This window comes from Zerene cesonia, chromosome 16 (assembly GCF_012273895.1).
Source record: "Zerene cesonia ecotype Mississippi chromosome 16, Zerene_cesonia_1.1, whole genome shotgun sequence".
Taxonomy (NCBI): domain Eukaryota; kingdom Metazoa; phylum Arthropoda; class Insecta; order Lepidoptera; family Pieridae; genus Zerene; species Zerene cesonia.
In genome coordinates this window covers 671,223-686,438 of record NC_052117.1, presented here as the reverse complement: position 1 = coordinate 686,438, position 15,216 = coordinate 671,223, and the positions used below count along the sequence as shown (strand labels likewise).

The window sequence follows — 15,216 nt, the reverse complement described above, 5'->3', positions numbered from 1 at the left end:
ATATTATGCACGTTAGTATTGTGAATAAGCTTATTATCTTTTAATATTACCCCAAAGAACAAAATAATGAATAGACATACGAGATCTATTGAAATAATAAATTCTACTCGAATCCAGCATTATAAAAACTGCATTTTAAGTGTCCAAAATTCACTTCTTATAACTATTTTTCTCAAAATGAGATCTGGATCATGTCTAGATTCGGTTAGACAAAATGAACTTACGATTACAAAATAGTGCAAACAACAGCTGTATTATCAAAAATACCAGGTATTTGAAATAAAAGTTAGAAATCGCAAGGCGACAACACTGGAGTTATTTGTAATATACGTACTACAACTAAGAACTATTTCACACATGTAAGATCAACGTCCGATATAAGAAACTTTGATCCTTTGAGATCTTATACCGCCCTCGTGCAAGCGGCAGATGCCTAAACTAATAATATATAAATCAGAATTTCAAATTCTGTTCTAGAATATTAGGCATTCGCTTTGCTGTCAACGTTTTCCCTTGTCACCAAAAATTGGCTTTGTTATGTCATTTTTAGAACACCCCGTATAACAGAAAGTAGGTCATACACCAAAGGAGCGGAGGAAAAATTACGGAAGTGCACATGACAAGCACAAATCATTGAAACACTCCTCAAAGGGCTTATTGCCATCTTATTGTGCGAGAGCCTTATATTATTTGCCCTCCTCTGCGCTCTGTGATAACTAGGGTTGCCACCATGCAATTTGAAGACTTCATAATTTATCGCTCGTGGTAATATCCTACTAATATTATACACGCGAAACTTTATATGGATCGATGGATGTTTGTTACTCTTTCGCGTAAAAGGTACTGACTGGGTTTTAATGATATTTATAATGATACTAGCTGCGTCCTGCGGTTTCACCCGCGTAAGTCCGTATCCCGTAGGAATATCGGGATAAAAAGTTGGCTATATGTTATTCCAGTTATTCAGCTATCTACGTACGAAAATTCATGGCAATCGGTTCAGTAGTTTTTGCTTGAAAGTGCAACAAACACACACACACACACACACATCCTTACAAACTTTCGCATTTATAATATTAGTAGGATTAGTAGGATAAGATTGCATTACATCAGAATAAGACATGAGCTATATAAAAACTATATAAAAACTTGCTATTGCCCGTGGCTTCGTCCGGGGATGAAACCGCGCAGCACAGCTGGTAGTACTTTAATTGTATGTAAATGTATTGTAAGATGAAAGAAAATGTAGCACCAGAGTTAGATGATTTATAATTTTGTACCTTACCCAATACTGTAAATTTTCATGAGGCACTATGTCGAAATTGCCTTCACTTTGAAAAACTATCACAACACACAAAAATAACAATTTTACGTTATAGTATACTAGATGAACATTTCAACTTTCTATAACTGGGATTATCTGCGAAAATCATTACGATATTACTCACGAAAAAACAAAAAAAAACACGTTGCTTTCATCGCGAATGGAATACGCGATCTTAAGCACCAATTCTTGCTGGTAACGAAAATGATTGATGATTCAAAATTATTAAAAAGTTAAAAAAGATGACGCACAGGATTTTCTTCTTAAAACCATATATTATGTGATCTATGCATTGTTGATTTAACAATCAATTTTAAACAGGTTTTTATCATTACTAGCTGCCCTCGCGGTTTTACCTACGTCATGCATGACCTTATGTAGCCGAATAATTGGACTATTCAACACAAATATTTTTGTTTAATTAGAGTCAGCAGTTCCTGAGACTGCGTGTGGTATAAACGAATAAACTCTTCTGCTTTATTATTAGATATATAGAATACATAAGCATCACGTACAAATCCAGTTCCATTCTTTTATGAAAATTTTGTAGAAAGCTTTTACAAAACCACATTATAATAAGTCCATTTATTCGTTTATACACACACATCCGTATAGCCTGCACACTTTCATAAAACTTATTAAATTTAGTAGCAGGAAGTAGCATGGTGAATAGGGTTGCCGCTAGGATACGATTTCATTAAAAGCAACTTCTTCACAGCCCTGGCTATAACTGGCCGGAAAGTATCAAAGTTTGACAATTGGAACTTTCTTTGTATTAACATGAATATTTCTTTGACAACTCTACTTACGGAATAAACAGCAATAAAACTGTATTTTTATACTATTCACAAATCCTACTAACATTACCTATACTAATATAATAAATACGAAACTGGATTTTTTGTTTCTTTGTCTTTCTATCACGTCTCCGGACCTATTTGTCACAAGTGATTGCAGTTTTGGAATTTTTCAATGTACTTTTTTTTGCAAACTAATGGTATGTTATGTTTGAGTAAAACTTTCTCTCAACAATATTAAGAGTAATTTCACTTCAGGTAGTGTTATAAAACTCCATCTTTTATTTTGATACATTTTACATAGACTTACGTTACTTTAACTGGATGAAACGATTTTTATGATTCTTTTTCTTTAAGCTGCTGCCTTCCATGTGATCCTATGTAAATTTGATCTAGTTTTAACAATGTGATGGGGGTTTCGTTTATTTTTAATATTATTTTTGGCTAAGGAAATAGGCGGAAATAGCCTAATAAAATAGAATATATAATATTTATTTTCAAGATAATCGCAGTATTGTATCTTACACAAAAAAGTAAATAAATTTTATAATAATGTTCAGTGAAGCTTTATATCTTGAAGAGGAGGCTTCTGTTGAACAAAGAAGACATCAAAAATAAAATTAATATTATCCGATATCTAAATAAAGACCAGATCAGATAAAAACATAATGTATATTTATTTTCATAAAGACAACAAAAATATAAAATTAACATTTGATTTGAAAGCATTTTTTATCTTGTTATATTGTTTTATTCATGGTTTATTACCCAAGAATATTTGGTAAGTAAGTAAAATTAATAGACTATAAAAATACGCTCAAATGGCAGAATCGAATAAATTATCTCACTTGCCAGACTAAGAAAAGACATTTAAATTAATAAAAAATATAAAAGAAAAGCTCATGAAATCATTTATTGTCACCGAACCTTGACAAGTGTACAAAATGTAAATTTGTCCTTTAAAAGTGGGTCAAAATCGAGTAAAAAAGGGTCAGTTTTAAACAAAATACAATTAAGCGAATAAAAGAATGTTGAAAAGAAAAACAATACATAATTCAGGGTACAGAACATATTCGAGACGATTGCCTCTCATAGCAACTATATCGCCACATAAAATTTTGTTTATCCGTTATGATGGAGTAGCATTTCATTTATAAGTTTTTTAAGCATAAAGTTTACTACAGTTTGAATGTAATTTAGAACAAAATGCGGAAGTTTGCAACTATTTATCATAATATCTGTTATATAAATTTAATAAAATGATATGACGAAGCAACACGACACTGTTGTGAAAATTATGAAACATAAAATCTTATAATAAAGTTTTGTATGAACAGCCATAAAAGTGTAACGTAAGACCATAAATAATCTATACTAATATTATTAAGAGGAAATTTTTGTATGTATGTTATGTTTGTGATGTTTTCATGCAAAACTTCTGGACCGATTTCGAAAATTCTTTCACCATTAGAAAGCTGCAACCTCAGTGAGTTACAAATGCTTTATATGTACCACGGGCGAAGCAGGAGCAGCTGATTTTTAATGAAACTGTTAACACACATAAAACAGAATGTAAACAATCGACATACCTTAAAAATCCTATAATACAGGAACATCATTATAATACATGGTATGTAGAAAGAACCGAGCGATGAGAAGATCACATAGTCTGTGCTGTTGAACAGGCACTGATGTGGACTCCTGTCTGGCGTATTGTTCAGCCCCAGGACCACGGGGGAGCCTATCGCGGCGGAGACCAGCCAGGCCACGCCGATCATGACCCAGACGCGAAGGTTGCTTTTGTGCTTAGCATACTTGATGGGTTGCGTGACAGCTATGTATCTGGAAATAGATGCACGTGTAAATAATACACGTTTTGGTAATAAAACAGTACTAAAACGTGGAATAAGTATGCATTATTTGCACCAATTTGTTATAATTTTCGTTGTATTTTAGTATACGATCCACAATTTTTTACATGTTTAATATGTTGGTAAGCATATCCTACTAATATAATAAACGAGAAAGTATGTAAGTATGGATGTTTGTTACTTTTTCACCCGAAAACAACTTAGTATGAATTTCGGCACTGAGATATATATATATATATATATATATAGATTATAATCTGGATTAGCACATATGCTTTTTATCCGGGTACCACGCGGTTTACGCTGCGGGTTAAAACTAGCAGTAATTGGTAAATGACGAAACTGAAATTACGGTTAAATATTCTAAAATATCAAGGCCAAGAAAACGACTCACTGTGTATTCATATAAAGATGATATATTTCACAAAGTAGAGCCGAGATTTTCCTACGGTTCCTCCATAAAACAAAGCTTTGGCATATGATGTAAATTATTTTATGCAAATTTGGGTAATGCATGATGCTGTTCTAAGGTTAATCGTGCTCCCTGAAGGCTTTGAGGCCGTGTCTTTTATGAATATGGTCATAATTAATTTTTATAGAGCCTCCCATAAATAGTTCAACATATATTATTAGCTAGCTGTCCGGCCCGGCTTCTTTCGTGTTATCTACATATATAGCCTCACTCGGATCATATCCAACATCCAACAATTTTTGAAATCGTTTCAAGGACATTTTTAGAGAGGATCAATTCTTTCATACAGATATTTTTGGTATCTTGAACCGTTTTCAGCTCACGCAACGGAAGCCCTCAAGGATGAATAAGTTTCCCCGTTTAACAAACAAACAAACAAGCAAATAAACTCTTCAGCTTTGTGATATTAGTATAGATAAGAATCAAAAGTTTTAAACAAAAGATTGATAAATAAAAGCGACACCGACTGTCGTCCTGTTAAAAAATATACGTCGGATAGAAATTAAAGCTTCATTAAAATTAGTAGGGTCGTTTAGTAGTTCAATCACTTACTATGTACCGAAATCTTAATATATATAAATCTCGTGTTACAATGTTTGTCCTCAATGGACTCCTAAACCACTTAACCGATTATAATAAAATTCGCACACCATGTGCAGTTCGATCCAACTTGAGAGATAGGATAGTTTAAATAATTTTAATTACGATAAATGACAACCCGGGCGGAGCCGGGGCGTGCAGCTAGTATTATATATTTTAAAGATAAATAAATAATAAATGTTAATAAAAAGCTACATTAAATTGATATTGTCATTTAATCCATTTCTTTGTCGACGAAGTCATGTTTGTATCGACCCATTTGCAAAACCCTAACAATATTGTAAATGCGAAAGTAACTCTATCCGTCTGTCTCTCTTTTCTTCAGGCTTAAACCAATGAGCCGATGTGGATTAAATTTGCTTAAAAGATTGTTTGTGACCTGAGAAAAAGGGGGTTTATTCTGGAAATCCCATATATCCGGCAACTGTGTGAGTTTTACTATGCGGGGTGAAACCGCGGGAGGTACAATAATAAAGAATATAGATACGCTTTATCTCGTATATAACTCTTTGTTCATAATCACATAACAAATAAAAGTGCTCAACAGGGCTTTAAAATCACTGGACCGTGTTTCATTAAGTTTATCCAATTATCAAGATAAATACCGAGAGGTTAGCGGGGAATTTAATTACACGCCGTTGAGAAAAATGTTGTCTAGAAACGTTGTAATTTATAGGAGCAATTAGGATATAGGTCGACTAATGATACCAAGATAGACTTAGCGAAGATTGTGCCACACCCATACCGAAGATCGGTTTAGTAGCATGCTATTGTGGTTCGTTCGGTTTCTGGGCGAGCTGGAAGCACGTATCCTTTTCTGTACCCTTACCAGTCCTTTCCTTTTATCTTCTCGGCAATATTACATCCCTTACCCTATTTAAAATCGGCAATCTATCTGTAGAGGCGTAATATCTGCAAACCCTACGCCTCTATAAATGTTCATGGGTGGTGGAAGCGCTTACCATCTGGGACCCAACAGCTCCATTGCCGATTATGACATAAAAAACAAGAATTGAGTAGAAAAATTCAATGTATTGGGCGTTACTTTTATGTCTATATTATTTAACATCAGATCCGGCAAACGTTCTTCCAGTAAGCGGTAATTCTTCCAGAGGAATTGGATCTATAAGGTCGTGTAGCGGCATCTATTCCACACTGGTATTAGTACTGCCTTAAGAGGTCACGGTATCCCCACTGGACTCTTTCACGTGGTTAAAAAAACATTTATATTTTTAACTTTAAAAATAAACATTACCTTAACAATCGGTCAACCTATTTCGGCGAATATAGGTTAGAAAATCTGTGACACAAAGTTTTCATATAAATAATTCATAGGTATTTATAGGCATGAATAAACTGTCTTAGTATTTTGCTTTTCTGAAGGTTTATAAAAGGTAGGTACAGTCATGTCACTTGGGACCTATAAAAAGTTTTAGACATGTTATTATGAATAGGCTAAGTTTGCGTCTGCGTTTATGAGTTTGTTTTGTAAGTAATCTTATTGCTTGACCCAGTTTAAAATATTATTTCACACATATAAATTTTATTCTGAATTTTACAGCTAACTTTTTATAAGTTGTATCCCAGATCAACACAGGGTAGTATCATTCCATAAAAAAACTCATTTTCGGATCAGTTTCCAAAGGAATCATGTGCTTGGTTAATTTTCCAACCCTTTCTTCTCTAAAAACCACTTATTATAAAGGAAAAGAAAAGAGCCTCGTTTTAAAAACTACAAGAAATGTAGGTAACAATCCATTGTTTCGTCTGCCGGAGCAACGTGTTTGTTTTTAATTAGCCTCCGCGAGTTTTTAGAACATGACTTCGGATTAAAAACATTTTTCATAAACTGACAATAAAATATTTTCTCTTGTTTCGCGTATGAGCATAATCTAATAGCCTAGATACCTGATTAGAATTTTAAAGTTACTAGTATTACGAAGATAATAATTTACGTACTAATTTAAATTGTATCATTAGTTGGATAAGAATTATATCACATTGGTTGTGAAAAAGCAGTGGTGGATCAGTGGTGAGGACCTTGGAATTAAAATCCACAATACGGGGGTCGAGACTGTAGGTTATGCATATTTGCATATTTATATAGTTTTTCACAATAAAGGTCCTCAACGTCCCTGGGGGGAGGTAACGCTCCAAATTCTAAAATGGGACCCAATAACGACAATTTCAAAACAAATACTAAATTACGTCAATCAGTTGAGAACCCACGGAATTATCGAGTGAAAATTTAACCTCTTTCGTTTTTAGGACGTCGGTTAAAATTACGAAGGTTCTATTATTTCATAGTTGGCAGTTATCCTACACTACATTATACACCGGACTTTAAAACCTCAAGACAGCGGTTGGGAAACTTTCATTTCATAGTTACGCTATGACGCTTCTCATTTTAGATTTTTCTTTCTTTTAATAAAGCGATGTCCTTTTTAGATATTGTCTTCATGAATAAATTATCCACAGGGTACCAATTAAGTCTGTGTATTGTTTCAACAGTCTTGGCTGTGTATTTTTGTAATATATTTCTTAAATTAAGTAAAGAAATAATTCAAGGAAAGAATTTGTAAGAAATAATAATTAAAAACGGAGCATTTTATTTTAAGATTTTTGCTACGGAGACAATAAGTTAATTAAGATATGAAAAAGTCGTTTCCCAATTCCATGATATATTTATTCTAGGCAAGATTGGTTAAAGAGATAAAAGACTATCTCTCGGAGAGCGGCATGCAAATACATCGAAATAACTTGACCTCAGATTAACTGTTTTTTATTTATTTACAATGTCCAACAATTTATTAATTTAATGTTCCTATGTCCAGCAGTGGAAGTCGTAAAAGGCTGCAACGAACAAACGAATTTACAATTTGTTATATTACTAATGCTTCTCTTACTTTACCAAGACAATATCGCTTCCTGTTGCTGTTGGTTCCTATGTATATTTAAAACTGCGCAACGGATTTTGATAAGAGTTTTTTTATTAGAAAGAGTGACTCAAGATTAGGGTTTATACTATGTACCATTCATAACTGCACCCGTGCGAAGTCAGGGCGGTTCGGCTGTCTGGAGTAGCTAGACCTATAGTTTATAATTTTTATTACTCACAATTTGTTATACAGATACATACAAAACTAGCTGAAACTCGCAAGAGTGTGAATGTTATATGAGATAAAATGTCTCTAATAGAATCCTCTATCAGCCAGGAAGAAAACAGTTTTAAAATGGGTTTAAATCACAAGACTACTTCTACACGTAGATAATGTAAGATGCGATAGAGAAAACGTCTTCTACGAGTACGTCACGCATAAACCGATTAAGTAATTTTAAATACATACAAATAATATTTTATTTTAAATTTATGTTCATATAAAAAGTGTATTTTTATATGAAGCGTTTTATAGAATATAATATTTATAAACCCGTTCATTCGTTTCATGCAATGGCAGTCCTGTCAGACCTTTTAGGGAATTATACATGCAGAGTACGTTATTTACTTCATGATACTATAGATAATATGAGTCCTTGGACCTTTCTTAGAGTTGCACCATGTAAATTCCCTTTAAGAACGAAAAAGGTCGGAGTTTTTACTTAAACCGAATATCACGCGAAATGAAACCCTAGTCTATGTAGAGGTTTCTAACTTTGTAGGTTTGTACGCGGTTATCTTTGGGAGTACTGATCCAATTATGAAAATTCTTTTACTATCAGAAAGCTAAACTATTCCGTCTTATCATAGGCTATTACACAACATTACCAAGAAGCAAAAAGGTTCTCAATGTGTGTTTAATTTTTTGGTTATTTTACTCGACAACTCTGTGGTTTTTCAACTGTTTGATACCTTTTATGTTTGATAGAAAATTATTGTCATTTAATCCAATTTATAAATTTTAAGTGGTACCTACCAGAGATGTCGGTGACCTTTTTGTAGCATCCGGAAGAAGCGGATCAAGCGGCTAGTAATCTAAGTACTAGCTGACTCGGTAAAAACTTCCTTACTCTTATCATTTAGAGGGGTGTAAAATGGATATTACCCGATATTACCACAAAATTTTATAAAAATCGGTCCAGCCGTGGAGTATGGAGTGTTGAAACGAAAATTGAAACACGAATTCTTTTGTACTAGATAAACCATACCTGTCAACTGAGATGGCGACCAGGTTGAATATACTGGATGTTGAGCAAGTAACATCCATCGCGATGTAACAGTCGCATACCACAGCTGGGAGACCCCACACTCCGTTCACCTGTAAGAGGAAATTTTCAAATAAAAGATGATATTAAATAACAAGCTTATGGCTTCGCCCGTGTACGGTACAGACTACAGAACTCTGAAATACATATGTATTTGCATTTGTTTTATATTCTCCCGTGGTATATAGCTTATAGCCCATATATAGCCTATAACATTCCTCAACAAATGGGCTATCTAACACTGAAAGAATTTTTCAAATCGGACCAGTAGTTCCTGAGATTAGTGCGTTCAAACAAACAAACAAACTCTTCATTTTATAATATTAGAATATATTTATTTTAGGTTCACCAGCTTGTTTTAGATTAAATAAATTACATCTAATAAATATGATAATTAAGTAAGACCTAAACGGACACCCTTAAAGGGTACAACACAACATGATTTATGGTTAATTATCATAAAAAAACAATTTAAAGAGCTGAAACATCAAAAAACAAAAAAAACCCACAACATGGTTCCAGTACATCTCAGAAACTTCATTAGCAATAAACAGAGGAAGTCAAATATCTCACTAAAGCTTTAAAGCGTTATTGTATAGAATTGGAAAGGACGTTCTTTCTGAAATCTCTCTCAATGGCGTAGGAACTCACAAAGCTGTGATAATTGCGCTTGGGATACATAAATACTATACCTTAATCCCTTTTAAACCGACTTGAAAAAAGGAGTAGGTTCTCAAATCGACTGCATATTAACGTGAGTTTCGTTTTCACCTCATCTTTTTACAGAGTGAGCTATTTTTTACCGATGTTTTCCAATAGAAAGTTGACCTTCCATGTGGTCCCAGTTTATCTAGTAATTTGGTCTAGATCTAAGTCGGCTTACTTTTGTTTCGGTTTTATTTTGATGATGACGCTATAATTGTTTTAAAAAATATTTTTCTTTTGTTTTATGGTTCCGGATGCTTATATAACATGTTACAGTCAAAACCAAGGATTGATTAGAAGAATAAAGGAAAGGAATGGGAAGGGTAAGGAAAGGGAAATGGCCCTCCGGCTCCCCCACTCACCGAACGAAACACAGCAGAATGCTATTTCACGCCGGTCTTCTGTGGGGGTGTGGTACTTCCCCGGTGCGAGCTGGCCCAATTCGTGCCGAAGCGTGCTCGCAAAAATTTATTTACTACCGCAAAAAATTATTTATATTTTTATTAATTTTTGCAGTCACAAATAGTTTAGATCGGTTATAATTTTTATTGTAACACAAACTTATAATTTATGTATACAAAAACATAAACACAGCAGAAACATTCAGAAACAACAATGCTTATAATATATCCTACTTCAACTAAAAGCTGCCACTCAGTATAACACAGCTATCAATCTATTTGGACCCGATCTCCGGGTCGAGCAATCTGTTATGAACGTCAGATAAAGAAAACTTGTTTCGAATATCGTGTGTTATATATCATTTGATTTACTGAATACTGCTACGTGGAAGTTGATATATACACACATAAAAAAATCCAGGACTATTTTAGATTTTATCAAATATCTAAATATCTGTGAGGAATTTTCGTATACAGTAAATGAAGAAATTATAGCTTATTTAAAGGTCTAAAAATCAATAAAATTATACACTTTTAAACTTATTCTATTTATTCAAATTTATCCGTGGTTCATACTACTGAAAAAAAAATTTCCACGATCTTAATATTTTCCAATACAAAACTGTTTGAATCAGGTCTAATTTATTGTAACGCTAGAGGTCCACCCCGGCTTCGCACGTGGTACATAGTACATACATAGCCTATAGCCTTCATCAATAAATGGGCTATGTAACACTGAAATAATTTTTCAAATAGGCCCAGTAGTTCCTGAGATTATGCGTTCAAACAAACAAACAAACTAAACAAAAAAACAATAGTGATTCGAGGTGTCCAATTTTTTTTCAATTGCTCTTTAGCTTATTTATACGGAACCCGTAGTGACCTACTCGCACTTGACCGATATTTAAGTCTGTACCTAGTATGTATGATTATCATCGAATGTATGTTTCACTAACCCCACGTTTTCTAGACCGATAAATCCTCAATAATTCTGTATTTTTAAGTTTTTGTTACGTACTAATGTTGTGTAGTTCTCACAACAATAAAGATGATTTTTATTTATTTATTTATTTAAATTCATCAAAGTACTAACAATAATGGTTTAACACATTCCCCCAATCCGATATACAGCAGTCGATTAAATATCCAAAAGATCCAAACACCTGATTACTATATCGCATATATTGAAACGCAAGCTGTGTGGAGCTTTTAAAGTAATGAACCGTGCAATAAAATTTACAAATTCTCTTTTAATCCCGTCTTTATACAACGTGACTGCGGGTCAATAAAAATAAACAACGATAACAGGAATCGGGAGATTCGTTTGATTTCTTCTTAGGGTGATACTGGATGTCGGATTGGGAATGTATATTTGCAAATTGAATTGATTACTTGCCGAAGCTACAAAAGTTACATGATTTTATACAGTTACTAGCTGCGCCTCGCGGTTTCACCCGCGTAAGTCCGTATCCCGTAGGAATATTGGGATAAAAAGTCTATAATTTTCACTTATACAAAAGTCTATCCTATCCTAGCCTTCTCACTTCCTACTATCCTATCCTACTATCCTACTAATATTATAAATGCGAAAGTTTGTAAGAATGTGTGTGTGTGTTTGTTGCTCTTTCTCGCAAAAACTACTGAACCGATTGTAATGATATTTGGTACGTAGACAGCTGGACAACTGGAATAACATATAGGCAACTTTTTATCCCGATATTCCTACGGGATACGGACTTACGCGGGTGAAGACGCGGGGCGCAGCTAGTTTTAAAATATAATCGTTTGTAAATGATTTTGGATAACCGATAGGCTTCAAACCTGTAGGTACTTTCCCAAAGTACCAGTTACACGCATGAGAAACCCATGATGCGTTGGGAAGCTAGCCGAAAATTTTAATACTCTGTTTTAGTCATCAGATAAATAATGCTGTTATCTAATGTAAATTACATTCATATATGTAACATAAACTATATAACATAATACATTTTATACTTTTAATATTATAGTAGTGGAACAGTCTGTAAGTTTTTTCGTTTCGTTCCGTTATAAAGTATTTAATCATGATGATAATGATGATCCGATACACACGGTTTAAATCTTGTACTTTTGTTAAGCGACTCACTGACCCACCGTAAAAAGTCTCAATTTCATTAACTCCACCCTGCAAAAAACATTCTATATTTATATTTCAGGACTCACGCCGCAAGACAACTTTATTCAGGATCTGTCCTCGCAATGACGTATAAATTGTTACAATGAGTCTTAATGCCTCATACCCATTGTTGGAGTAGCTCAAGAGCTGGCAGGTTTTTGTATTTATCGTTAAATGCCTTTATTTAATCCTTTTGTTAATACCTAAATTTGTTTCTTATGTCTGCTATATGCTGGTTATTTATTTGTTTTCTTGGGTCTGGAGAATTAATCGCTGCTCGTGGATTAACTCAATAGTTTTCTGGTTCAATTTATATATAATATAGCTCTATACTATGTTAAGATAGTAATAATGTTAATTATGTTTACTGGAAAATAATGTCTAATTTAATTTATTTCATTTAATTGATACTAGTTTTTCGCCCGTGGCTTCGCTCGCGTATATAGAAAGTCTTGGATTTACCTTTTTTTGCTGTTCCCATGGGATTTCCGTGATAAAAACTATCATTTGTTCTTTCGCGGATAACAAACTTTGTACCAGATTTCATAACAGTCGGTTCAGTGGTAAAGACAATCACGCAGAGTTACTTTCGTAAATATTTATTGTTGTTTATGATAGACGTTAGTTTATAATTGATATAAATTAGTATATCTATTAATAACCTAACATTTTGAACTGTGAATGTCAGTACTTGAAAATATGAGAAGCTCATATTAAATACAGTAAAATAAAATGGAAAAGTGTTAAAATGTTGAAATAAAAAGTGTATAAATAACATTACCTTGGTTTTAACCCTGTCGAAACGTTCAGTTTACGCTCTTTTAGGCCTTAACTTTCAAGGTAGGTTTAGATAAGTCTGAAATATAGGAAAGAGCGGCAAAATATCTGCCATTCGCGGTAGGAAATGAGACCGTATTCGTATGCGGTGTAAAACCAAAATCGAATAACCACTTTCAAGGTGTTTAAAGGTATATCGCTGTTGGAGCGATTAAACATGAGATATTTATGTAGTATGCGGGAAAATCATCATTCAGCGTTTGTGAAATACTAGTTTTTAGCTCGTGACTTTGCTCGCTTTCAATTATAATTTCTATTCTGATTCTAGATCATTTTAATAATACTGAAACAAAATATCAAAAGTACAGTAGAAAGTAAGTAGTACATCTATATTTAGGATAGCTGATGAGTCTGTTTGTTTGTACGCGCTAATCTCAGTAACTACTTGACTGATTTCAAATATCTTTCGTTGGATATGTATTATGTACAACAAGCGAAGCCGAGGCGAACAGTTAGTGAATAAAGATTAAATAAGTTGTTAAATCTCGTTTATATATTAATTAAATTGTATTTTATGTCGCTTAACCTAATAAATAACTTAAAGTTTTGAACTTGATTAACACAAGCGAAAGGATCTTATTGTCCAAAAGTTTTCTACAAAAGCTTTTAAAGTTCACGGCAATTTATTTTATGAAATATTGTTTTATAGTTTGACTAGCTGGTGCCCGCGACTTTGTTCGCGTGAACATTGCACGGAAATATGAAAATCCGTGGAATGTTGTCGCTTAAGGACTACAGGACAGTTCTTTGTCATCATGGTTGTTGTATGGTATATATATGTCACTCAGTGAAGTTGCAGCTTTCTAATGATGAAAGAATTTTTGAAATCGGTCCACTGGTTTTTGCGTGAAAACGTTATAAACATACAAAAATGCAAAATCAAATACCTACCTCTTATGATGATAGTGTCGATTACTAGTTTATGGTTTCGCTCGCGTAGCGCGTGGGCGACAAAGTTTGTACTTTGTGGATTTTCGAAAAAGTGATAGTATATTTTTTTACGATTTCAAATACGTGTATCTCGCAAACTTTTTATTTCAGCTAACTAGACATAGTCTATTTTATATTTAACCTATCCACCCTTATTTAATTCCATATTGCCGAAGTCACTTTTTAACACATTTTGGTTTATGAAAGAGAATACATATTACAAAAAGTTACAATTTCATTTTTTCAAATCAAATGTATCTTATAAGTAAGTAGAAATATTGGGCTTAGAATGGGCTATCGCGATTTAAACTTTTTTAAAATCTTCCCAATGGTTTCTAAGTTATGTAACAATGTATTTAACACCATTAAGACCTGAAATATTTTCAGTCTCCATGTGACAACGCCCGCTAAATGTAGGGATAAATAATGTTATTGTTTGTTCTATATTGTGAAGTTATATAAATGTTTTGTTTCTTTCTTAAATATATTTTTATACAATGAAAGAATGAAGGTACAATGTACCAATCTCTATTGCTTGCTACTACTTACTAAGGAAGAAAAAACTAATTTTGAGATTAAATACAGTTACGATAGGAAAATATATAAATATTGTGGGAGTCGAGCACGCCTCGGCACGAATTGGGCCAGCTCGCACCGGGGAAGTACCACACCCTCACAGAAAACCGGCGTGAAATAGCATACTGCTGTGTTTCGTTCGGTGAGTGGAGGAGCCGGAGGCCCATTTTCTTTTCCTCACCCGTCCCAGTCCAATCCTTCTTTCCAGTCGTCAAGCCTTTCCTTGTCCTTTACCCCTTATAAGCGGGCAGCACATTCGCATAAGCACTACCACTGCGAATGTTCATGGGCGGTGGTGATCGCTTACCATCAGGCGAACCACCAGCTCAGTTGCCCGCTATGACA

At 33.7% G+C, this 15,216-nt stretch overlaps 1 protein-coding gene across 2 annotated transcripts in view; it reads right to left on the bottom strand.

Annotated features, from left to right (window-relative positions):
* LOC119832813 (dopamine D2-like receptor) overlaps nt 1-15,216 on the bottom strand; it is a 114,254-nt gene that overhangs the window by 10,409 nt on the left and 88,629 nt on the right. For both annotated transcript variants that reach the window (XM_038356586.1, XM_038356585.1), the window contains exons 3-4: nt 9,211-9,320; nt 3,711-3,963 (exon numbers count right to left, since the gene is read on the bottom strand). In XM_038356586.1, the coding sequence (XP_038212514.1) occupies nt 3,711-3,963; nt 9,211-9,320 (363 nt within the window). The remainder of the gene's footprint in view (nt 1-3,710; nt 3,964-9,210; nt 9,321-15,216) is intronic.